Source organism: Diabrotica virgifera, chromosome 4, assembly GCF_917563875.1.
Source record: "Diabrotica virgifera virgifera chromosome 4, PGI_DIABVI_V3a".
In the NCBI taxonomy this organism is placed as follows: Eukaryota; Metazoa; Arthropoda; class Insecta; order Coleoptera; family Chrysomelidae; genus Diabrotica; species Diabrotica virgifera.
This window is the reverse complement of record NC_065446.1, coordinates 57445004-57471607: the sequence shown is the minus strand read 5'-3', so window position 1 is coordinate 57471607 and position 26604 is coordinate 57445004. Positions and strand designations below refer to the sequence as shown.

At 34.3% G+C, this 26604-nt stretch overlaps 1 protein-coding gene across 2 annotated transcripts in view; it reads left to right on the top strand.

The window, feature by feature from the left end:
- LOC114331726 (uncharacterized) overlaps positions 1-26604 on the top strand; it is a 163401-nt gene that overhangs the window by 17218 nt on the left and 119579 nt on the right. For both annotated transcript variants that reach the window (XM_028281364.2, XM_028281354.2), the window contains exon 2: positions 19059-19691. In XM_028281364.2, the coding sequence (XP_028137165.1) occupies positions 19059-19691 (633 nt within the window). The remainder of the gene's footprint in view (positions 1-19058; positions 19692-26604) is intronic.

Here is a 26604-nt window from a genome sequence, read left to right as displayed (position 1 = left end):
TTAATCCTGATAATTTGGTATATTATGTACATATGAAAAAAGAAGAAGAAGATGTATAATGGAAAATGTGGTGAGCAACTTGGACAGTCCATAGCGGCCAGCTTTTGAACTGAGTAGAGAGCTGTAGAAGAGTTTGCTATGGAACTCTAAGGACCTCATTGCCTTCTTTATGTATGAACAGAAAACAAAAAAGTTGTGACTGGCTAATTGACACCCAAGTCTATGCCATAAAAAAAAAGAAAAACGATAAAATCCTTAGTTTTCAAGATGTTTGAAGTTAAAAATGAAGGGGCACAACACATTAAATTAAAATAGCTGTGCTGTTTCATTTTCAACTTCAAATACATATCTCGAAAACTAATGACTTTATTCGCGATGAAAAACAAAGTATCTGACCTCTGGTGGAATAAATTTTAACCACTATAAGTGGTATAAACAAACCAGAAAATTGTTGATTTGAATGGAATTTGGTCACTATTAGGAAATTTTTAGTAAATTTCAGCATTATGAGTACATACATTAAAATATTTTAAATCAAATCGGTATTGTTCTGTTCCTCAAATGAATGTTTGTTTATACCATTTATATCGGCCATTTTCCTGCATTCGACCTGCCCTCTATATTCCGTTTCAATCGCGAATCGATACTAATCAAGAGTATGTTATTTACATAGAAAGTAATGGAGAATCTAAATATTGCGCTAAAATAGCAATTTCGTCAGTGGGAAGGGTCAACCATTCACTATTCCCTGTCGTACGCCTCTGGTAGTAGCCAGAAACGTTTGTTTATCATAATTTCGTGGGTGTACAGTACTTACACTTTCTGCTTAGTATCACAAGGATATTTCAAGTAGTATTAAAGTAATGGGTAAAAATGGTTATTCATTTTTTAAATAAAACACCCTGTAACTCAGTAACGAGCCACGTTTTATTTGAGTGATTTGGGTTAAATCTTAATATTTTGAGGTCTATAATCTACAACTCAGAGATTGGATATTCTTAATGAATCACCCTGTATATAGGGTGTTCCCGAAATATGGCATCGAAAATTCTCTCAAAATCTATTGAAAATTTTACAAAAATATTTTTATAAGAGTTGCAGGAATTAATGATGCGTAGAACCATAAAATATTTTCAAGTACCTATACAGGGTGTCTCTAGAATATCAAAATAACGAGAAACTTTGTTATTTTTATAGGATGCCATTATCTAGTACGATAACGATAATAAATCGGTACGATAAAGTTCTCGGGCGGCCCTTCCGTCCAGCGTTTTTATTAATGCTGGGGATTATGGATAATATTGAATGAATGCTGTGGATTTAAAGTTGACCATAGTTTTTGCCTGTTGTTTTGTGTGTTCTGATAATTTATTTGGGAAATAATCTTTTTTGACTTCACTCTATTTGCGCAAATTTCTAGATATCATCCAGCAATTTGCTACTTCGAAACTGTTTATGCCCTATATAGTGGAAATCTAGTTTTCTCGGTTGCGTAAAGCCACTTATACTGCCACTGTTTTCTGTGACTATTCCAAAGCTTTTGATTGTGTAAATCACAACATTTTGATTAAAAAACTTAATTACTATGGAATTCGAGGTATTTCTTTGAATTGGTTTAAATCTTACTTAGATAATAGGAAACAATTGGTTAGAGCAAATGATACTGACTCTAGTCTCAAAAACATTATATGTGGAGTACCACAAGGTTCAGTATTGGGTCCTCTACTTTTCCTGATCTTTATAAATGACATCACTAATTTAAAAATCGATGGAAAAATTTTTCTTTTTGCTGATGATACCAGTATCACTTGGAGCAACTCAACTATTGCAACTCTTCATGCAACTATAACTTCTGATCTTCTTACGATAAAAACCTGGTCTGACTCTAATTTACTCTCCTTTAACGTGGATAAAACGGTAGCATTATCATATAAAGGTGCTCTTCAACCCCTGCTTGTGAATAGCAGCCAGATCTCTACCGTTGATTCTGTAAAATTTCTTGGTATTCTTTTAGACAGCAACCTCAAATGGTCCCTTCATATCGATTTGTTAAGTAAGAAACTCGCCTCGGCCTGCTATGCCATAAGATCTGTTTCGAAGGAACTCAATTTAGCATCTTCTAAAATAACATATTTTTCTTTATTCGAGTCTCATCTTCGATATGGTCTTCCTTTTTGGGGGTCTAGTACAGCTGCCCAATTTGATGTTATTTTCAAATTACAAAAAAGAGCAATAAGATATCTGTTTGGCCTCAGAAGAACAACCCATTGCAGAAGTTACTTTAAAGATCACGAAATTTTAACCCTTCCATCTTTGTATATTTTAGAAACTGTTTGCTTAATTCGTAAACACATGCATGTCTTTCCAGCAAGGCCTCATCATGACTACTCCACCAGAAATTCAACTTTTGATGTCTATTTACCGATCCCGTCTTCTGAGTTAGTAAAGAAATCTATACTATATTCCGCAAAAAAACTATACAACCATCTCCCTTTACAACTTAAATCTGCAACATCCTTTCTCAAGTTCCGTAAAATGACAAAAGCTCATTTATCTAAAAGACCATATTATTCAGTAGAAGAGTTTCTTAATGACTAACTAAGAAATCACAGTAATGTACAAGTAACTAAAGTGTATTTATCTATATTTGGGTGTCACATACAGCAGCTTAAACTTATTAGTTCCTTTGTTTGTGTTTTATTATATTATGTTGTAGGTTCAATTTTGCAATTTATAGTAATTTTGCAATATATTGGTTTTTGTTTTTTTACTTCACTTTTTTTTAACTTGTTTATATATTTTTTTTATTGACGATTTATCTAATTTTATAAAATTGTATTTGTTATTGTTATTGTTATGTATATCTTTTTCGTGAATCTATGTTAAGCTTTGTCCATAAAATTGTATAATTTTCAGTGACAATAAAGCATATTTCTATTCTATTCTATTCTATTCAATAGCAGAGTTTCTTAACCAATAACTAAGAAATTACAGTATTGTTATGTATAAGTAGAATCTTAATCTATATTTGAGTGTCATATGCAGCAGCATAACTTATTAAATTACTTATTAAATTTCTTAAGGTAGATTACGCAATTTGCAATTTTTTTTTAATTTTGCAATATATTGTTACTGATTTTTATTTGACTTTATTATGTTTTATTTATATTGACGATTTGTATAATTTTAGTAAATTGTATTTGTTATTGTTCTTATTTTTATGATTCTTGTAAGCTTTGTCTATAAAATTGTTAAATTTTTCATGACAATAAAGCATATTTCTATTCTATTCTATTCTAAAGTAATGTTAGCTAAGGTGCATTCTTTTGTTGCCAACGATTTTTTGTTGTTTTTATAGTAAGGTTATTTAATTAAACTCTTGTGATTTTGTCGCACAGCAAGTTGTTTTCATTCCAGATAAAATTTGAATTCGTTGAATGTTATTTGACCTTCCTTGTTTATATTTGATACTGTGTATAATATTTCTGAGTAGAGTTATGTGATGAGTTTAATTTTAATAAGTGGATTTGATGTAGTACAGGATGTACATTTTTTATCTAGGTCCAGAGCCGGTTCTAGGGTTTTGGGCGCCCCGGACAAATCAAAATTTTGCGCCCTTCCATACAACATTTATTACAAATTAAGAAAGGCAAAAAATCAAAATTACAATAAAGAACTGTGTAAAAATTTATCTATTTAAAAAATAATGCAATAGTTATAGGTCTGGATCCCGCGTATGAAAAAAAAGTTAATAGCAAGCTGAAAATTTCTTAATAGCTTAAGGGTGTCTATTTGGATAAACTTTGATATAGTTCAAGCAATCTATATAGTGTAATAGGTAAGATTTGTAGCTTTCTTTGGGTTGTTCTTCTTTAATATTAGGCCGGCAGCTGGTGTTTTCTGGTAATTAAATATGTAGTTAAAAATATTTATTTATACTTAGGTAAATAGCGTTAAAGCAGGACATAATATTGTATGTGTTAAAATTAATTTTATCAATTTTTTAATAACATTTAACCTCACAGGGACCTCCCTCTTACCGCATGCTTGCATTAATAACTGATGTAGAATAGCTTTTATAATTAATCTTGTTATTGTTAGAATTACTGATACTAAAAGAACTTTATAAAAACACAGTTAGATCTAAAATTACTTTAGGTATACAGTTCAAAACTTTAAAATTCAGCACAAAATGCAAGCATGTCCCCGCTCTTTTTTTTATTAAAAATACAAAATCTAAAAATATTTTTTTAACCGAGTCTTTTCATTAGTACACTTATGCTTGGAAAATGAATTACACAACACAACAATTAAAATACTGATACACTTAACTCATTTTCTCCTTCTTCCGTATTTTCTTCGTCACTATCATCGCCCAATTCAATAATAAATTTATTTCCACCATTAATGTGGAAGTGCCCAATCTTCTTATAATATTCTTCCACTTTGATCACTTTGGCGATTCTTTTCTGCCAGTCTACTTTGGTAATATTGGCTACTTCTTTTTTAATGATCTCAATTACCTTTTTGTCAAATTTAGGAAATTTATTTGAACGCCTTATACTTGGTTTTAATTGTCCCCAAATTAACTCAATAGGATTGAAAACACAAAAGTAGGGGGGAAGTCTCAATATAGTGTGTCCATGCTTTTCGGCAATACTCTCTAGAGCGTATAATTTTCTAAATTGCTTTGTGTGTAGAACTTCAATAAGTTGTTTTTTTGTGTAAAAATCTTCGAAATACAAATCATTTTCCATTAAAAAATTTTGTAGGTCAGCTTTCTTTGAAGATGTATTTGGTATTTTAGTGAGTTGTCGGGAATGATAGGAAGCGTTGTCAAGCACTATTACGCTGTTTTTCTCCAAGTTTGGGATCAGCGAGTTTTCAAACCAATCTTCAAAAATGTCAGCTTCCATATTCTTGTGGTAGTCAACGTTACAATCTTCCATTTTCTTCCCACATAATTTTAAAGCATTCGGAACCCATCCCTCACTTCCTCCGCAATGTACAATAATTAGTCGCGAGCCTTTATTTGCAGGCATTTCTGGTATGCACATGCTTGAACCATCTGTCCATCCTTTCTTTACTGTATCGTGGGTATCATACCAAGTTTCATCTAAATAATAAATTCTCCTATTTTCTTGCCTATATTTAGTAATTTCTTCTAGGTACATATTACGTCTGTTGACTATTCTTTGGCTTTCCATAATTGCTTGACGTTTATTTATTTTTTTGAACTTAAAGCCCATTTTTTTATCCAATTTTGAAGAGTTTTCTCACAGCAGTTCATATTTCGACCGGTTGTTTCCAATTTCTTTCTTATTATTTCTATTGTAGGTATTTCATTGCTTTTGTAGCAGTCGTATATTGTGGTTTTCAATAGTTTTACAAGTGAAGGATTTAAAGGTCTTGAAAATTTGTAGTCACATCGTTTCTTGCGATGATAGGGTTCATTTTTAACTATTTTATATACAGTAGAAAGTGGAATTTCTGTTAAATCAGAGGTGGCTTGTGCCAATAGTGTTTCATCGAAGCCGAATTTCGTACGTAGATTTTTGTATACATTCAAACATACTTGCTGTGTTTCTGCATTTAAATGCATTCGAATCTTCTTTACGATCTCTTTTTTTTTAGTAATTACATTCACACTAGCACTGGCAATTTCTACAATATCAGCGTTATCGTACGCGATATTTACATTATCCCACGGGCGCCACATCACTATTCACATTAATTAAATTACAATAATCAACACTTGACACTCTCCAAACGAAATACTAAACCAATATTCAAAATAATTACAGCAAACAAAACACTCGTATCACTTAACACACGTACACTCCAGTACTAATACACTGCTAGCTACCGAACTAAAACTAATCTTTTGCACGAAACTTGTGAATAGATATGCGGGAGGTCTGGCCGTAAAAACACAGATGCTTTCACAAAGGGCCGCTTCTTAAACGTTTGACCTAACATCTATATTTGAAGAATATCATATTTCACCGGCTTAAAGCTATTCTACAGTATTTTTTACTTGGACAATACGTGGGAACACTGGAACAGAGGCAGTTTTAATTCTGGAACAGGTTAAGAATTTGGAACGGTCAGACCACGAAAACGGCACATTTATTTTGTCCGACAGAATAGACATAAACTCCCCGAACAGAGATTACACTCTCATGCAAAAATCAGACTGCTATTTATCAGCTGTCATAATTCCTGTCATTTGCAATATTCTACATGTTCCACTCATTAAAACGCCCATTTTTTGATAAATAGCAGTCTGATTTTTGCATGAGAGTTTAATCTCTGTTCGGAGAGTTTAAGTCTATTCTGTCGGACAAAATAAATGTGCCGTTTTCGTAGTCTGACCGTTCCAAATTTTTAACCTGTTCCACAATTAAAACTGCCCCTGTTCCAGTGTTCCCATATATCAAAGTTTATCCGACTAGACACCCTTAAGCTATTAACAAATTTTCAGCTTGCTATTAATCAACTTTTTTTTCATACGCGGGATCCAGACCTATTACTGACAAGTGATGCAATATATTATGGAAAATAAGCGCATCTGAGGAGTACGGTATGCGGCAAAATAAACAGTACTGAAATCTGAAATTCGTATGCCTCAAATGTGTATGTGTCAGGCGCCGAAACGTACTGAGTGGTTTCCGAACGTCGCACAGTGGGGCAAGAGACAACATAAGTTGGCATTAAATCATTGTCAATATATTATGGCCAAATTTTAAAAAAAAATATGAATGGTGTGTACATATACAAAAACAATCTTTTTTCAAATGTTTTCTTCTTCTTTCTGTGCCTATCCGCGATGAATGTTGTCGGTTATCAAGGCAATCTTTATTTTATCTACAACAGCGCGGAAAAGCTGCAGAGATGTTGCGTTGAAGAAGGTTCTGAGATTCTTTAACCAGGATGTTCTTCTTCTTTTTGGATCTCGATTTCCAAATATTTTTCATTGAAGTATGACTTATTCAAATGTTTTGCTCAAACTTAATTTTTAAAGCTGCATGTACCTGGTTACTACCAATATGGATTTAAATGATATTTGAGGTTTAATAATTTTCATTTTAAACAATTCTACACTCTAATTTACTTGTTTTTGTGTATATTTGTTAATATTTATATGTCAAAACAACCGTTTTAACATTGTTTTAGAATAATTACGTAACCCAATTGGTTTTTAATACCATTTATTGCACATATATAGGAATAACATAGCATTTTGTATGTAATATATTAAAAAACTTAAACTAAAAAACCATAGAATACGGTCAACATACTAACACCAGGGAGAATCAGGCAGAAAGACAGCCTCAGCCCATTTCTATTCAATATGCTATTGGATGAAATAATAGAAGATGTGAAATCTCTACAACTAGAATACAGACTCGGTTACAGTAGAATCAGTACAGTGTGCTATTCGGATGATGCAGCCCTGATTACAGAGGATGAGGATGGCCTACAAAGGGACCTTTATTGATTCTACCAAACATGTCGACGACTCAACATGAACATATTCACGCAGAAAACAAAATGCATTACCATTGCGAAAGACCCAATTAGATGCAAGCTCGTGGTAGAGGGAAAACCCATAGAACAGCTAAACCAGTTCAAAAATCTAGGTTTAGACTTATCAAGTTATCATGACCCAGCCAGAGACCTAAGAGGACAAATAAACAAGCCCGCAGTCATGTCCGGATGTTTGAGAGAAGTGGTGTGGAATAACCCATATATGAGAATTGACAGCAAAGTTAGAATTTATAAAACTTGCATCAGACCTGTTAGCAACTATGGCATTGAATCAATATAAGACACCAATACAACCAAAAGCATGCTACGAACAGACGAAATGAAGACACTAGGAGCAATAGCAGGGAAGACAAGAAGGGATAGAATACGAAACAACATCATCAGGGAACAATGTGGCGTGCAAGATGTAGTAAGATGGGGTAGGCAAAGACGAAGAGAATGGTTCAGTCGCGTAAAAAGAATGGAGGAGCACAGACTACCACGAATTGCGCTAGAAGGAAAACCAGTTGGCAAGCGTCCACCGGGGAGACCACCAAAGAGATGGAAAGATAGTATAAGAAAAAGAAGAAGAAACTATAGATCATCATCAGAATCATCAGATGTGATATTTTCACTTCCACTGCTACTATCATATTTAACATCTTGCACATTCGGACATTTTAACATATGTAGTGCTTCTACTGGCAGGTATTCTAATTTTTTTCTTTTAATATTTCTTTTGCATGTGATCAGTGGATCGCTACTAATTAACAAAAAGTGGAATACATCTTCATTTGTTTTTGATCTGCTACACTTCCTTGAATTGTGCTCTCTGTATTTTTTGAAACCTTTATTCCGTGTCTCTTGTGCCTCCTCGCTCAGTTGCCCTATAGGTAGCAATGCAATGCTACTCAGGGCCGTGTATGAGATACTTGTGCATGGTTGGTGGCATGTTATACCATGGATACAGTGATACAAAGTATCTGGCAGTGTCATGAAGATAGAGTCGAAATTTGTTGACATCGATTTCATGTCCACTAGCCATAACTATCATCACAATATGGATTTTTTTAATAAGTTCTAAGTCAACATTTGTTATTTCTGCGGACAACTTTGCATTTCTAAAAAATCGTCTGGCGGTGTTTCCGTCGTTGGTGTTGCCGAATCCCGGTTTAAGTGTATCAACAATTAGGCCACATTTTTCTCTGAATTCTTGCCTTATTTTCAGCCACTACAGTTTTATCATTTCCTCGAGCCTGCCGTTTTTTTATTGGCATTTTATATGCAACATGCAAGATGCATTCAAACATGCGAATCCAACCGTGCAAAACTGACAAACCGAAACTTAAGTTTTCCGTTTTGACACTTCTGTTGATCATTTCTTCAACGTTGTTAAACTTCTTCGATGTTGCACCACATAAAAAGCACTTTTGAGTTGAAGTTGTCTCCGTTAGTGCATTGCAGACTTTCCCGTCTACCATAGCGAAAGACGTATATGGGCATTCCTGTTGTTAACTGTAGTAGTAGAGTTTTGTATTTCATCTATTTCAGCATCGACTCTCTTTTTTTCTGCAATGGAAACTTGCACAGACTCTTTAACGAATTCAGTTTTTAATGGTACGTAAACAGTTGAGGCTGGGCTAGGGTTTTGCCAAATCACCTTTGCGTTGCACGTAAGACGCACAGGAACTATGCATGTGATGAACACAGCGGAATCACTAGCTTCTGGTCCATGAAATGCTTGTTTGTAGGAACTGTGCCCAGAGGAACCATCGAACCCCCATTTTGAGTAAAGACATAATTTATCTAATTCAGAGTCTTTAACGTGTATCTCCACTACCTCTTGAATACTTTGAACTAACCTCTGAACGGTATGGTCGAGTAAGTTCTGTAAAGGAACGCTTGCTGATGTTTCTGTAGATGTGATATTATCAGGATAGCACATTTTTTTGGCAGACTGAACGATCTTGTAAGAAGGAAATCTATCAGGGGCACTAGCTCTAACCACTTCATATTGGTGTCGAAACAATTTTCCGCTTATTAAACAGCAAGGGCGTCTTCTCCTGACATGATCTTTGGCTTGGATTCTAATGAAGTTTTGTATGCTTTCTTATATCTAGCGGCTCGGGTTGGAGTAGTTGACGTAAGATCTTTGAGTATTCTAGAATGCCCTTCTGCTCTGAAGCTCATCTATGTAGCATAGCTTAAAACCGAAGCTGAAGTAGAATCGCGTAGTCTTTGGTTTTTAGTCGTTTTGTACGTTCAGAACTACACTCAAAACTCGCTTCTGGGCGACCACGTCTGTTTTTGGTCTTTTGGGGAAATGAAATAGGTTTATTCAGTCACTCTTTATTATTTCTTTGAAATCTGTCATCTATTCTGCACGCTTTTGACCAACGCGACAGTGATTTTTTGAAATCTTGGCATTTTGTTAAATTTGCCATCTCGGCTTCTAAAAATTCAAACTGCTTTTCAATTTCTTTGCTGCTAGATCTTCTCATGATGCTAACAAGTTCTTTTCTTGTCACAAACATTGTACAAGCATTAAATCTGCTAAAACAATTTGTAATGCTTACTTGTGGATCGAAAGAGGCGTTATAATTTACACTTGTAATTATATTAAAGTTTATTATTGAATAGGTACACCACAATAATATATTGTCTAATAAGTACTGTCACTGACATTGACAGGAGGGTAGAGATGGAAGTTGACAGACGGGTAGAGATGAGATTGTCTGTAGATACATAAATACATGACACAAATAACGAAAAATTAAAATTCAGTTTCACGGTGTTATTCAATTTAACTAGGTTAACATAACCTAACAAAAAAGTAAAATTATGAAAAAAGGAGCAAATATGAGCAAAAAGTTAAAATAACTTTTTAAAGAATAATACTCAAGCTATCAAAATAAAACAAAATTAAAGTAGGATCAGTCTGGGAACACTAACAAATCACTTGCTCTTTTTGAAAAATGCATATTTTGATATTTTGTACAGGTAGTTTTAAACAACATATTATAAGAAACTATATTTACTTAATTATTATATCATATCGGTAATAATATTGTCACTTTCCTAAAGATCAAATATCCGTAGCCAATTTTACTAGTAAATTAACTTTTGACTTGAAATAAGTGGATCAAACGTAAGTCGAATCACGCTATCGCGTCCTATGCATTGTTAACACGGACTATGTGCCCTTTGCGACGCGTCGCAACGGGTGTAGGGGGATTGAATGGGAAAAAAATGATGCCAAATCATACGCAGGATTGTGTACTATTTAATTAACATGAATGCGTCAGAAAATACTGCATTTAGTATTTTCATTTTATGCAAACTTTTTAGCTCTCCTGCCCCACTGTGCGTCGTTGTAATGTATCTGAATGTTGTGTTAATGTTAGGTGCTTCAGGGTGGTTCTCAGTTTTGCAGAAAAAATTTTTATTGTCTTAAAGATATGAAAATTTGTATGGAGAAAGAGAACCGAAATAAAAAGGCGATGGTTCGAAAATTACCATCCTATTGTTTATAACTTCGTTGCACTTGCCGCCAACGTGAAGAATGACAAATGAGGTGTCAAATGAAAGCTTATAATCCAAGGATGGTACTAAAGGTGAGAAATTTGACCTAGGCTGTTTGTCCTTCTGTCCGTCCGACCGCGAATATAACTCAATATTATTGTTTGTTACGAATAATTGCAATTTTAATAAAAATGATTATTTTTAAGAATTTTTTAATCCAAGAACAAAGTATTTTATTCAATTTATTATTTATATTAAGAAGTATGTACTAGTTCGCTGAATTATTTTCTTCTTCTTGGCTTTTCCCTTTATGAGTTTGCCGTTTTCGTCTTCCATAGCAATCTATTCTCCCAGTTGCCATCTCTGAGGTCTCTATCTGTCATACCATTTCCTATGTGAGTTTTCCATCTCACAGTCCAGTAATCTTTTCGGCCACCTATGCTCCGACATTCTTTGTACATGCCCGTACCATTTCAGGATACTTCTATTCCGTTTCATATTTCTTATTCTATCCTACCTGGTGATTTTTAGACATAAACTCAAATTCAACTGTTCGTATTTTATTTAGTATTATTGTTGTCACTGGCCATTCTTCCGGTCTTGTAGGTAATATTCAGCACTATGCCCTGAAAAATCCTTTTTTTTTTTTCTTTAGTTAGAGTGTTCTTCCATATCAATCCATGGAGTGCTTTCATGGCTTGTTTTCCCCGTACTATTTTCATTTCTGTATCTTTCATACAAGTGCCAGCTCGGTTTATCATTTACCTCAAAAGTTTTACAACTCTTAATAGTGTCTTCTAAACTTTAAATCTACGTTTAATCAGCAACCAGTCTGTAATCAATTACTTTCGACTAGATTAAATTGGTTTAGACTAGGCTAAACTAGTTTATCCTGATATAAAAACATACACTTCAGGATAAACTAGTTTGACCTGAAGTATGCGTCTTTATATCAGGATAAACTAGTTTGGCCTAGGCCAAACTAGTTTGGCTGGTAAATCGGGTTTGGCTGGTAACATATACAATCGTGAAATTCGATTCCAGCAACAAAATTGCTGGTACCTAAATAACTTTTCCCAAAAATGGCCTATTCTCCGATAATAATCTGCCCAGACTATAGATATTATTAAAATATAATACTTCCAGTTTTTTATATTTTTGGATTATTTTCATCATGCATAAATTATTACAACGAATTATGATTTGTAAATGACATAATATTGACAGCGTCACCTGATGATTACCACTGTTATACTTCCAAAACGCAAAAATGTTTTTTTCTTTTTATTACTTTTACGAGGATATTCTTTACAAATACGAACTTGAACACCTTATTTTGTCCGTTATGTTAGAGCCGTTGTCATATCCTTGGCCTCTACAATCAATCATATAAGTTCAATTGAAAATGAATAATTAATTGTTTTATTATCTCATATAATGAGGGGCCTGTTGATTCTACAATTTCTTGGTAGCTAATAAAATGCACCTTGATTATTAAGTCGCTGTGATTAATATCTGCAAAGCAAAACGTAACGTAAATGAAAGTTGTTCCTTGTGACTAATATCAGGAATACAATCTAAAATAATACTAAAATATTTTGCTTTACGAGTACGTTCCAAAATATCACGAACAGAAGATGCTAATAATGTGATAATCTCATTTTGTATTATTTTATTCTAATAATAGTAGGAAAACCTTGGATGCTAATTTTGCAGTTAGGTACTAAATCGTCATGGGGACCTATTGGGTTGTGAAGATTGGGTTCTAAAAACAAAAAAGTTAAGTTTTCCTTTTTAATGGAAATTTTCTATTTCTTAATTTAATTGTTCATTTCGAAAAATCGTTTTTTCCATCCAATCGATATCTATCCATTCGAAAACATGTCTCGAATAAAAGTTACTTATTTTTACGTAAGGAATCCAAATCTGCAATAAAAAATGTGACTCCTATTTAAGATTATAAAGTAACCCCCCACCCCACTTCCGTGGGGGTCGTTCATTCGATAGATTTTTGAAAAATATTGAACACAAATCTTTCAGTTTTTCGATATCATGTTCATTTCTCGAAATATTCGCTTTTTTGTAAAACTTTTAGTAAAACAGCTCAAATCGTCAGATTTTTTAAATATATTACACTGTTCGTCATGTATAATAACTTACCTTGTCTTAATCTGACGCTTTTGATTTTTTCTAAGGATAGATTTTTTTTTACGGACTGCCCCCAACGCACCCCCCTGTATTAAGAGTCCATATATGGTAGAGTTAGGTACATACATTTACAGTGTACAAGGTTCCTTCCTGTGATTTTCTGACGAGTAACTACAAAAATACCCATGGATATTGAAGAAAAAACTATTTATTTTGAAATTTCTTTTTTACCTATCGATTGTTAACATGGGCGCCCATACCCATGGGCAGGGGGGCCGTGCCCCCCTAGCTTTTCGGCTGCTTTAAACTATATATGGTTATCCAAAGTATACAAAATATAATGTGCAACATTTTCACGTCTGGCTCCCCCCTGAAAATTTTTATATGGGCGCCGGTGATTGTTAAACTGACAAAAATTGCAAAAAAAAAAGAAATTCGAAACTTTGTCTTTAAACTGCTACAACGCTGCTGTCATTCAATAATTTCTTTATAGAACTCGATTTCTTGGTTCATACTATAGTTACTAGTAAAGATACTAGTTACTAGATACTTACCAGAAATCTTTGTGTATTTTATGTTTCAGATAATTAATTAGTACTAAACCATGTTCGCCGTCAATTTTGGATAGTCCCAGGAAATCAACCGTTTTGAATTTATACTCACGGACAAAAATATTGTTTATGCACGTGGGATGAAATTTTTTGTGTTGTTATCCTTAGGCCCCCATGTATCATAGGAATGGGATTTATTTTCCGAATGCGATGTTAAGGTACTAGTACACTTTAGAAGACCAAAAATAATCGTTTTTTTCAAGAATTTTTTTTCTCCGAACCTTTATTAAAAGTGAACATAACACTTTTTCTTATTAATATCTAACTCTTAGAGAGTACAAAAAATATATCTATTTTCATTTATGCACGTACACTAATATTGTAGAGGGCGCAAAAGCCGAGGCCTCGAAAAATGATGGCGGACAGTTAATCTCAGGATTGGGATATCTGAAACAAAAAAATCGTACTGCGTTTGAAAAGGAAGGTTTCTTACGTGACAATTTACCACAATTTGACCATAGAATAAAAAATAAATATATTTTAACCATGAAAAACTGAAGAAAACGGGCGATTTTTTCACAAAGTTTTTCAAATTTCCGTAAAATATTTTTTTTTGTGGAATTTTTCACTAACGGTGGTAAATTGTCACGTAAGAAACCTTCCCTTTTCAAATGCCGTACGATTTTTTTGTGTCAGAGATCCCAATCCTGAGATTAACTGTCCGCCATCGGAACTACTTTTTTTCGAGGCCTCGACTTTGGCGCCCTCTGTAATATTAGTGTACGTGCGTAAATGTAAAAAGATATAGTTCTTGTATTCTATAATAGTTAGATATTAATATGTAAAAAGTTTTATGTTCATGTTTAATAAAAGTTCTGAGAAAAAAAATCTTGAAAAAATGCTTATTTTTGGTCTTTGTGTCGTAAGTGTTTGTACTAGTACCTTAGTTTTATATAAATGCTATAATCGTATTTAAATCTGATCTGGGGTTTATGCTGGCCAGTATAATTTTTAAATTGAATCTCATCAAGGTAAGTCTTCACTATGCTAGCGACATGAAGACGTGCATTAACACCAATATGTCATATCCAATATGGCTTTCAAATAGCAAAACATGATCTTCTTGAATGTTTTCAATGTACATGTACATATTAGTTGGCATTCGCCTAATCACATCCACGTGTTCGGTATGTCCTTTTAAAATAATACAGCTCCGTAGCATTATGCCGCCACCACCAAATCTAACGCTCTGTATGAGGTTACAACTGACATACTGTTCGTCAACTCTTCTGTAGACGAGGTTTTGTAAATCTCTCTTCCATATGATGAACGCTATGACAGATGTAACCTCATACAACGCTCATACATAGTGTTAATTTTGGGGGTGGCGGCATAGTGCTCTCTCTCTCTTCAATCCTGACCCCCCGAAGGGAGTGTAGTGGTCGATGGTCGACGTGATGTCGTGTATTGTCCGTCTCCAAAGATCTCTGTCTCTGGTCATTTCTTTTAATTCATGTCTGATCGATCCATCTTGTTGGGGATCTTCCTCGTGATCTTCGGCCTTCCACCTTTCCTTGTATAATGAGTCTTTCCATGTTTTCTGTGTTGGCTCTCATAACATGTCCAAAGTATTTTAATTGTTGGAGATGGACTTTACTGGAGAGCCGTTGGATAACTGTTAGCTCGGTCCAAGGAATTCGTAGCATTCGTCTCCAACAGAACATTTCAGTGGCGTCTATCTTTCTTCTTTCCGAATTTCTCAGGGTCCAAGATTCACATCCGTAAGTCTGTATTGGGAATATTAAGCAGTTGATCAACCTCATCTTTAACGCTCTTGAAATTTGACAGTCCTTCCATATTGTGGTCATTTTTTCTGTGGCGACTTTTGCTAGATCACATCTACGTTTTATTTCCTTCTGTAGTGACCCTGTGTTTGTGATTAATGATCCCAGATATAAGTATGAGTTCACAACCTCAAACCGATAAATTGTGGTTATATGTGGATGATTGTTATGTAGTCTATCCACTATCATGATCTTTGTCTTTGATATGTTTAATTGCAGACCAAATATTTGACTTTCGTTTTCAACCAGTCGTATAAGATCAATCAGCTCTGCTTGACTATTTGCAAGAAGGGCTGTGTCATCTGCGAAACGTAGGTTGTTTATTTTATGACCATTTATTGAGATGCCTTTTTCCCATCCTTCAAGTGCTCTTCTCATAATATGCTCTCCATATATATTGAATAATTGTGGCGATAGTATACATCCCTGTCTGACACCCCGTTCTGGATGAAATTCGTTTGAAAGTGTGTCAAGCACTTTAACTGATCCAGTAGTGTGTTCGTATAGTTCAGTTATAAGCGAAATAAGGTGTTGGGGTACGCATAGTGCTATGGAGTATTATTTCTTAAAAAGGAGGTACCGAACTTGTGGAGGTGATTATTTGAATGTAGGGCTTCCAATTCCGGAATACAGAGATCTCGGTATTGCGGCATCCCGCACCATTTTCCAATTCCGCGTGATGCGGGATTATAGGCGCGGGATTTGCGGGACTGAAAAAAAGCTTAAATTCTACCCCTCGCCAGCGCGATTGCTACCGCCCAAATTTATAATCAAGAAAATGGAAGATAATAGTCATTCAGTGTTAGCTTCAGAATTAGTTTTGTCTTTGCGCAGACGTATTTTACAACGACGCGACGTAGAAATGTGACTGCACTACTGATTTATCTCCAAAATCCTTGTAGTTACCACGCATCGTGTATCGATGAAACTTTTCATCTTCGACCGAAAAGTTACCTTCGAAAAGAAATTAACGGTTTTTACGAGGATGAACTTCAGCTTTTTAAATTCATCTGACCAATATGATCACGAAGATGATGACGTAATGAGAAGGTATAAGAAACGTCAATGTAGGGGTTCCTTCAGGATTCCTATCTTGATCTTACATTGCAACAGGAGTTAGTTGACCATATCGTCAGCATTTAATGTACATACTTTGCCCATCGCCATCTCGAGCTAATACACCCATTATAAAAAAAGAAATGACTATGAATCCGGGGGGTCAATGAGAAAATATCTTACATTTACATTATTAAAGCCTTAAAACACAATTGTGGAAGCCGAAAGGGCATTTTCTGCTGCTGGCTATATTACCTCTAAAATACGCAGTAGTTTGGCAGACGAAAGTTTGGATATGTTGTGTTTCCTTCTCAAGCATTTTCACTTGAAAGCTTTAGCTAAATAATAGTAACCTATAGCTAAGTAATATAGCTAAATAAGTAAACTATATCAATTTTCAGTGAAAAATGTGTTTTTTGGTTGATTTTTAAAATTTTGTTTTGTGTATTTTTTGAAGAAGTATTTTCAATATGCGGAATCTCGCAAATACCGAGATCCCGCGGGATTGAAAATTCGTAGTCCCGCAAATACCGAGATTGCATTCAGGCTGCGGGATTGGAAGCCCTAGTTGAATGACAGCTGATATGTACACTAAAAACATTTTAGAAGATCATGTTTTGCTATTTGCCAGTCATATTCATATTGGATAACAAATTCGTGTTAATGCATCATAACGCAGGTCTTCATCTCGGTAGAATAGTGAATACTTACCTTGATGAGATTCAATCTAAAAATTATATTGGCCACCATATTATACCTAGCCCGTATCAAATTTAAATCCGATTATACCATTTATGCAAAAAAATTTAGGCGCAAAATGTCGGTCGAATTATTTTTAAACGCATTCATTTTTTTCGACTCAAATTATTTTTTGTATTTATTATTAAGTATTTTTGAAAAATTTTAACGCAGTCTGAGAGCTGAAAGTCCCTTAGACTAAACAAAAAGTTTCTTTTGAATGATACATTTGAAATTAAAAATCAGACTAAATTATTAAACATTATAGAAGTTCTTCGGGACTCTCGGCCCTCGATAATACTGCAATATTTCATTCTGCGTTTAAATTTTTCAAAAATACTTATTAGTTTTCTCAGGATTCGAAAAAAATGAAAGCATTTAAAAATAATTCGACCGAAATTTTTCGCCTACGCTCTCAAATAGGATTAAAGTATTATACATTTTTGTAATCAGTGTTTTAAAAGCTTTTAAATGAGGTGGCACATAATATACTTTCCTATTTAAAAGAATCGAAGTTATACTGGTCACCTGAAGAGGGATCGCGTAAAGTTCGAAACATTGATGCTATAATATACTATGATTATTTTAAAAATCGACCTGTCCGAGCGTTTTGCTTATGTGCTAAAAATAAATAAGTTAAAAAGGGGTGGGGGGGTAGCACTTATTTCAGCGCACCGTATGATACTTCAAAACATCACATTCGGAACAGAAATCATATTCCTACGACAAAGGGAGCAGCACAAACAATTTTAAATCACACGTTAATTTCAAAATATGCAATATTTTTGTCCGTGAGTGTATAAGATGTTGACAATTAAGAGCGTAGGCCCACAATTTCGAATCAACACTTTTTAAATGCATTCATTTTTTCGAATCCTGAGAACACTAGTAAATATTTTTGAAAAATTTAAACGCAGAATGAAGGATTACATTATTACCGAGGGCCGAAAGTCCCTAAGTATAAACAGAAAGTTTCTTTTGAATGAAATAGGTATTTGATATTAAAAATCACACTAAATTTTCTCTTTTTTTGTTCACCCCTGTAACTTGTCAAAATAAACATTATAGAAGTTTTCAGGGACTTTCGACCCTCGGTAATAATGTAATCTTTCATTCTGCGTTGAAATTTTTCAAAAATACTTATTAGTTTAAAACAAAAAAAAAATAAAAAATAATAATTTAAAAGTAAAAAAATGTTGGCATTTATTATGCAAAAAAAGTTTTGAACCTTATATATGTACACACAGTCGGAAAAATGAAAGAATACCCATGAACGATCACATCAATCACTTATTTTGTATTTGCTGTCTTTTTCTATAAATAACAAACGTTTGTTATAGAAAAAGACAACAAATACAAAATAAGTGATTGATGTGATCGTTCATGGGTATTCTTTCATTTTTCCGACTGTACTTGACCTTAAGTCACACAATAAATTCCAAAATAAATAGTTTTTTTTTTCAAAATTATCATGATAAAGGCCCTGCCAATTTGACTGACGTTTCTCTCTAACTAATACCTCTATCGAGAACGCATGTCGTGTAAGAACCCTAAATTTGACATTTTAAATTGTATTGCTGCCGTAAAAGACTGGAAAACCAGTTAAATGTAATAATATTCTAATATACAAAATACAAAATGATTCTATATTATTTACTTCATTTTTCAGATGGCGCAAGTGGCATAGGACCGGAACCACCACATGTATCAACAAACCAACCTACTTCTCCAGCATCAAGTTCTAGTTCAACTTCACATAAGACAACTACTACAACAACCACCAATACCACTACTCCTAAACCTGATACAACTACCCCTGCTAAAACTACTACTCCTAAACCTGATACAACTACTAAAACTACTACTCCTATGACTACAAAATCTAGTACAACTACCATTACTACTCCTACTACAACTAAGCAAACTCCACCTACCAGTTCTACTTCGAAGCCTACTACAACTCCTACAGCGAAAACTACCACTCCTATTCCACCTACACCAACACCAGTTCCTGACCCATCAATGGGCAAGTGGTCCCTCAACTTTACCAATTCAAATGACAGTTGTTTGTTGATGGATGCAGCCTTACAGATTGAAATTCCCCAAGTTAATCACACCTCCCTGAAAATCAATGTTCCTTTTAATGCAACAGCTACTGGCAATTGTGGCAAAGATTTGAATGTTCTGACACTATGGATAGAGAAAACCAGTTTCATCAATATGAATTTTGTCCAAAACGCAACTACCAAAAAGTTTGAATTGGAATCAATTAAGGCTTCTGTCAATGTCACCCTCTCTAATGGTGAGTGTTATTGCCTTTTATACGGTACATCCTATTTTTTTTAATTTCGTGTTTGTAATAGAGTATTTAGTTCCGGTTCCGGTGTAACGTTCTATTTTTCATCCGTTAAATTTTTACTCTAGGGTAAACTTATAACGTTAAATTTTTACTCTAGGCTCTAGAGTAAAATTATAACGTTAAATTAAAAAAAACTTACAAAGTGAAAACTTTGTGTGTTAAGTGGTGTATTGGATTTAAAAATTTTTAAAAATCATCTAAATAGATTACAAATTCTCCATAATGTTTTCGGTCTAGTCAGACCATCATCAGTGAAACATTCTACTTGTAGTTCAAACTAGCCCACTGTATGATTGTTAAATCCTTTGTCTTGCCTGTTTGTGTAATTAAAATTAAATTCACACTAGGTCGATGTTAACAGATTCACTTTAAGGGACCATACAGTATGGTGCAAATGTAAGGAATAAATTCGTTATTTCGAAAGCCGGGTGTGGTATCAATCCATCTGGGTGTGATAACGTAATCGATAATTTTTGAAGTTATTCTTCTTTTGGCGCGGTTGAGAGTAAAATTTCATAAATCTGCGCGCATGCGCACACAGACAATATGGCGTTAAGTTGCTAATCTTTCAAGATCGGTATGTATGTATATTAAGTATCAGCGCAAATAAGTCATTAAAAGAATATATTAGTGTTTTTAGTAAATGTATTATTTATTATAATTTTTGGATTTGTCTTTCTCTGTAGTAAGATAATAAAATATTATGTAGGTATAACATTTTTATATGTCTATTTGTCACCGTGTTGTGTAATTATATCCGAAACTTACGTGTCAATTCAAGTGGCTCGCTGGCGTAGTTGGTAGAGCGGTGGGTCAGAGAACGGAAGCACACGGAAGGTCGCGGGTTCCAATCCTGGACGATTCATATTTTTTTTTTTAATTTTTGGTTGTTTTAATAAAAATTTTTTGAAAGTGGTAGATAAGAAAGTTAGTTTAATATTTAAATGAAATACAAATAACCTGTTAAGTATATTTACTTCGTTGAAATTATATAATAGAAGAATAACTTCTTACGTGCGTACAAAGTATGTACACACACATTCTGTTTTGAAATTAGAATAGGCTGATTAGGGGTCGAGTGCTAGCTTATTTGAAAGGTTATTCAATTCTCTATTCAATAATGTAAACATAAACATAATTTTTTATCAAAAATTAATAACCATTTTCAATTTCGTTGCAAAACGAAAATACAGCCGCATCATATTCTAGTCCAATCAGAGAGTGCAGCAAGCACCTCTACCGGTTTCGAAACTTATTAGTCTCTCATCAGGAGGCACATAGGCTGCTCTCTCTGATCCAACCAAAACAAACCCCGGCGTGTAGTCACGGATTGCAACAAACGAAATGGCATAGATGTCCTAGCGGCAACTGCTAGCAAAAGACTAAGTTTTCAATCTAATGGCATATAAAACAACATAATGCTGCTCTACACTCACCAGACTGAAAACAATGGGATGTAGAGCAGCATTATGTTGTTTTATATGCCATTAGATTGAAAACTTAGCCTTTAGTCTTATAATTTTTTATATTAAAAATCTAGAGTGTCCAAAATCTATTTTTTTTAAATTGAAATAATTGACACAAAAAGAAGAATGTATGTAGTTTATTTAATTCAAAATACGTTTTACTACTACTGTTCAGAAAACAGAAAAAAATGTTTATTTAACAAATAAACATAGCTTTTCGCTTAAATTGAATGTCGAACTGCCACCTATCTGCCTCTTGGCAGTTTGAACATTCAATTTAAGCGAAAAGCAATGTTTCTTTGGCAAACAAACATTTTTTTCTCTTTCCTAACAGCAGTAAAATGTATTGTGAATTAAATAAATTACATACATTCTTCTTTTTGTGTCAATTAGTTTAATTCAAAAACATTTTTTTTTGGCATCCTGTATAAGTAATTCCGTTAATCTTTATACTACTATATAGAGAATTGAATAACCTTTCAAATGAGCTAGCACACGACCCCTATTCTCATTTTTAAAAATCATCGATTACGTCATCACGTCCAGATGGATGACATCACTAGTATGATGCCAAAAAAATCATAATTTAAAAATAAAAATCGAACTGTTTCGGGATGTTTTCTTCAAGTCACTGGCTTATGAAATAACGAATTTATTCCAAATATTTGCACCATACTGTTTCAGCACAAAAATGGAGCGCAGAGTGATACAGATACAGACCAACAGGTTGTAACAACCATAAAGTGGACTAACTGCATAAGAGCTCAATTTTTTTTTTAATTTTCAATCGGATTCAGCATAATCAAAAACAAAATAGAAAATATTTGATCGAAGTAAAATGAATTCTCCGATATTTTTAAAAGTATTTATACAAAACAGCTTTATTGTTTAAACAATAATTATAATAAACAATTAGCGGTTATTTCTGTGAGTAGAACTTTTTACTTTAACATATTTACGTACTAACAAGAAAGGTTTTAGAAAAATATAAGCTTATTTGTTTTTTTTTCCGAAATAATGCATGTTTTTGATGTACATTGACTTCCATATGAATGAAGAATTATTGTAATCCATTTGGATGAATGAAATTTTTTTTTAAATAAATTATACCATCATACAATGGTGAACCACCAAAGGTACCATCAAAGGCTACAATGCGTAAAGTTGTTTGCAAAGTTGAAATACAGGGCGAACAATCACAGGCGTTTGAAACGCATGTTGGGTTGCGACAGGGAGATGTGCTGGCGTGTCTCCTTTTCAACATAGCTCTGGAAAAGGCGGTCAGAGATGCTCGAATAGACAACAGAGGAAATATTTTTAATAAATCATCCCAAATTTTGGCATATCCAGATGACGTGGACCTAGTTGCCCGCACAACACGCAAGCTAGAAGAAATGTATACCACCTTCTCAAATGCCTCAAAAATATGGGCCTAAACGAGGAGAAAACTAAGATGACGGCATCAACACCCAACAATAGAGCCAGAAACATCGGTCACCAATTCACGGTTGATAACTCTACCTTTGAAGTGGTGGACAAATTCACTACTTAGGCTCCCTGATCACCAAGGAGAACGTTATGACGGAAGAAATGCGAAGGATAATCCTAGCAAACAAATGCTATTTTGGACTGAGTAGACATATGAGAAGCAAAAACTTAAGTCAAAAAACAAAAAAATAACCATATACAACCCTTATACAACCAGTGTTAACATATGGATCGGAGACATGGACCATCTCCAAGGCAGATGAAAACCTCCTGCTTATATTTAAAAGAAGGATCCTGAGAGGAATATTCGGTGGCATCTGTGAAAATGGTGTTTGGAGGAGGAGGTACAACTACGAGGTATACCACAGATATATTTGGTGGTAAAGACGTAGTATCTCGTATAAGAATAGGAACACTAAGATGGGCAGGGCATCTAGCAAGATCACAGCAGAACAACCCTCCTAGAAGAATCCTTATGTCACAACCTGTGGGAAGTAGAAATAGGGGTAGACCAAAACTCAGATGGAAGGATGGTGTAGATGAGGATGGGAGAAAAATAGGCGCAGCAAACTGGAAACGGTTGGCAATGGATAGGACTGACTGGCTTAATAGACTTGGGAAGGTCGAGGCTCTTTCATAGGGCTGTAGCACCATTGATGATGATGATAATACCATCATACAATACATTCGAAGTTTTTTACTTCTTTGTAAGTTTACTTTGCCACTATGACATACAGACAACTACTGGGGTTTTCCCTTCTAATCTTTTAAAACACTATAATTTTTAAATCAGCCTTGATTGCTTCGTTCAATCCCATATCTTTATATTATTGATAACTACTGTTGTTATATGAAGAGTGTAAAAACAGTGAGTCAAAGTTGTGTCACTAACTAATCACTGCCTGAAATAACATTAATATAAGCCTGATTATTAAATAAACAATATTACAGAAATGGTTATTTAGTGGTTATCTCTGTAGTTATAAAAATCGGGAAATGTGATAATCACTGAGTTAATTATTCTATTGCTAAAAACGACAAATAATAAGCAGACAGAAAATTTATTATACAAAGTGCACCATTTATTTTTACTAGCGGACTATATCTGGTATTAAAAATTCATTGCATGCTCTTGTATAGTCGGTTCAATCAGCCTGCAACGTGTTAATCAGGTACTAAACATATCGTCGGCATACTGCCAAAAGTGACCAAGTCAAAAAAATATCATTTTGATGTTTATTGACCAAATAACTTAAAATTATAATATCTTTTCAGAAAAAAATGCCCAAGTCGCAATACAAATATGGTTGCCTAATTTCAGGTACCTACCTCTTAGTATGCTCAAGTCATAATACTGGTATTCGCTACCGCGAAAACAGACCAAGTCGACTTGGTCACTTTTTTCGTTAGAGAGTTGATATTGAATTTGTCTGATCAATTTAACTTAAGTAGACGTTACGTACAAGTATACTTAATTTTGTGTCAAAATCATTGTTCTAACGCAAAGAAATTTCAAAAAACAAATTAATACAGATACTAATTTTATAAGTGCAACTTTTGATCTACAATCTTTTGATTTTAAATCTTCCAATGTCGGACGTTTCTCAAGTGTATTATACAAGGAAGTTATCTACCTACAATTTAACTACTCATGAAACTGCGAAACCCAATAATCCATCCATCCAATGGCACTACAGCCCAAATCGAGCATTGGCCTCCTTCAACAAGCTTCTCCAATCATTTCGATTTACCGCTGTTCTTTTCCATGAACGCGTTCCCAGGAAGTTCCTGGCATCCTCATCGACTTCGTCTTCCCATCTCTTTTTAGGTCTTCCAACAGGTCTTTTTCCCTGCATTCTTGCATTTAGCAATTTTCTGGGGATTCTATTCTCATGCATGCGGACCACGTGCCCTGCCCACCGTAATCTCTGCAGTTTAGTGTATTGTGCTAGAGTTGGTTCGCTATATTGCTCGTATATTTCTCTATTATACCTAATTCGCCAGTTGTTATTTTCACTTATTGGGCCCAGTATCCTACGTAATATTTTTCTTTCAAACACATCTAATGCATTGGCAGATTTCTGTGTCACCACCCATGTTTCACAGCCATAACTTACTATGGGCCTGATTATTGTTTTATAGACCCGGAGTTTTGTTTTCCGGTGTACGTCTCGCGATTTGAATATGTGGCCCATCGCGAAATAGGCTTTATTTGCCAGCACAAGCCTTCTATTTATTTCCGGTTCTTCTTCATTGCTTGGGACCAGATCCATTCCTAGGTATCTACGTGAATCTATTCACATATGGTCTATATCGTCAATAAAGTGTTGTTGCGCCGGTCTATTTGATCTGGTTTGTATGAGTAGTTTTGTTTTATTTGTATTTATTGCTAGCCCTACTGCTTCTGCACTCTGTTTCAACTCAACGTAGGTTTCTTCCGCTGCATTCATTGTTCTGCTTATTATGTTTATATCATCTGCGTATGCTGCTAATTGGGTAGATTTGTTTGTAAGTATGTTATTTCCGCTCACCGTCAACCGTCTAAGAAACCCAATAATGCTTATTGCTTTTCTTGGACAGAATTAAGTGGTCAAAGGGGAAGGTGAAATGGAAACTGCTTTACTCTGCTGGATTAAAAGTATTAAAACTACTATAAAAGAAATTAGTGTTTTTCTGATAGCTGAAGTGGACAGAACCGAAATCAATTTATTTTGGCTCTTTTTTTTGTATATTTTGCAGCACATGCTGTTTGATGTTATCTAACATAACTTTTTGGAGAAAGGGCGCACATACATGGAGGTATACTCCAGACTGGATGCATTCTGCAATCAAAAAAGCAAAAAAAATGTATGCATCTTTACACACAATGACCTTTGAAACGTTTTCCAACTTGCACGTTCCAAATGCAATAAAAATAAAAGTTGTAGTCCCTATAACGTTCACGAATTAAGATTTTCTGATTTCTTCTCTTCTTTGTGTGCCCTGTCCGTTGCGAACCTTGGTTATTAACATGGAAATTCTGATCTTGCTTATGGCCCTTCTGAATAGTTCGATCGATGTGGCCCGAAACACCTCCGCAGATTTTGGAGCCACCAGTGTCTTCTCCTGCCTGGCCCTCGCTTACTGTCGATTTTTCCAAAGTTCGAATGCTTTTACTTTTTCATGCGCGTCTCTGATTCTGATTTCATTTACTTCAAATCTCTAGCAAGTAACTTGGTTAATAATAAAAGCAAAGATAAAAGAGGCAATAATGTTGAATGGCTTAAACTGAAATGCATGAAGTATGAAATGCCCAAGGATGTATTTTATTTAAATATAGATCTTCAGAGACCGAGTTTCATGTTTTTCGGGTATTTTTTTTATCGGTAGTTACGTTCGTTTTGCTAAAGTTTGTCATGTCCAAGTCATTTTTATCTTACATCGGAAGTGACCAAGTCATATTTATTTCATTTTTGTTAGTTTATGATAAGAGCTATTTTATTATTAACTACATTATTTGCTTCTAGATTACTAAGCCTAGGAACAAAAAATCTTCAAAACTGTGTAGTTATCATGTTCGATTTTATAGTTCATTCTAAAACTTTACATTTCATTTTCTCGAAACTACCCAAACATGACTTGGTCACTTTTGGCAGTATGCCGACGATATATCTTAACACTCTTGTGCGTAGAGAGAGACTGATATCTTCTTCTTCTTCTTCAAGTTCCCTGTCCGTTGCGAACGTTGGCTATTAACACGATAATCACGATTGGAGCTCCATTTTCCCGGCCCCTTTTGATTTCCCGGGAATCGGGAGTCGGTAATTTGGATTTCACGCGAATTCCCGGGAATCGGGAAATTTAAAAATAAAAAGAAGGGTTTTTTTAAATTCTTTAAGAGGAAACAGTAGCGATCAACAGGT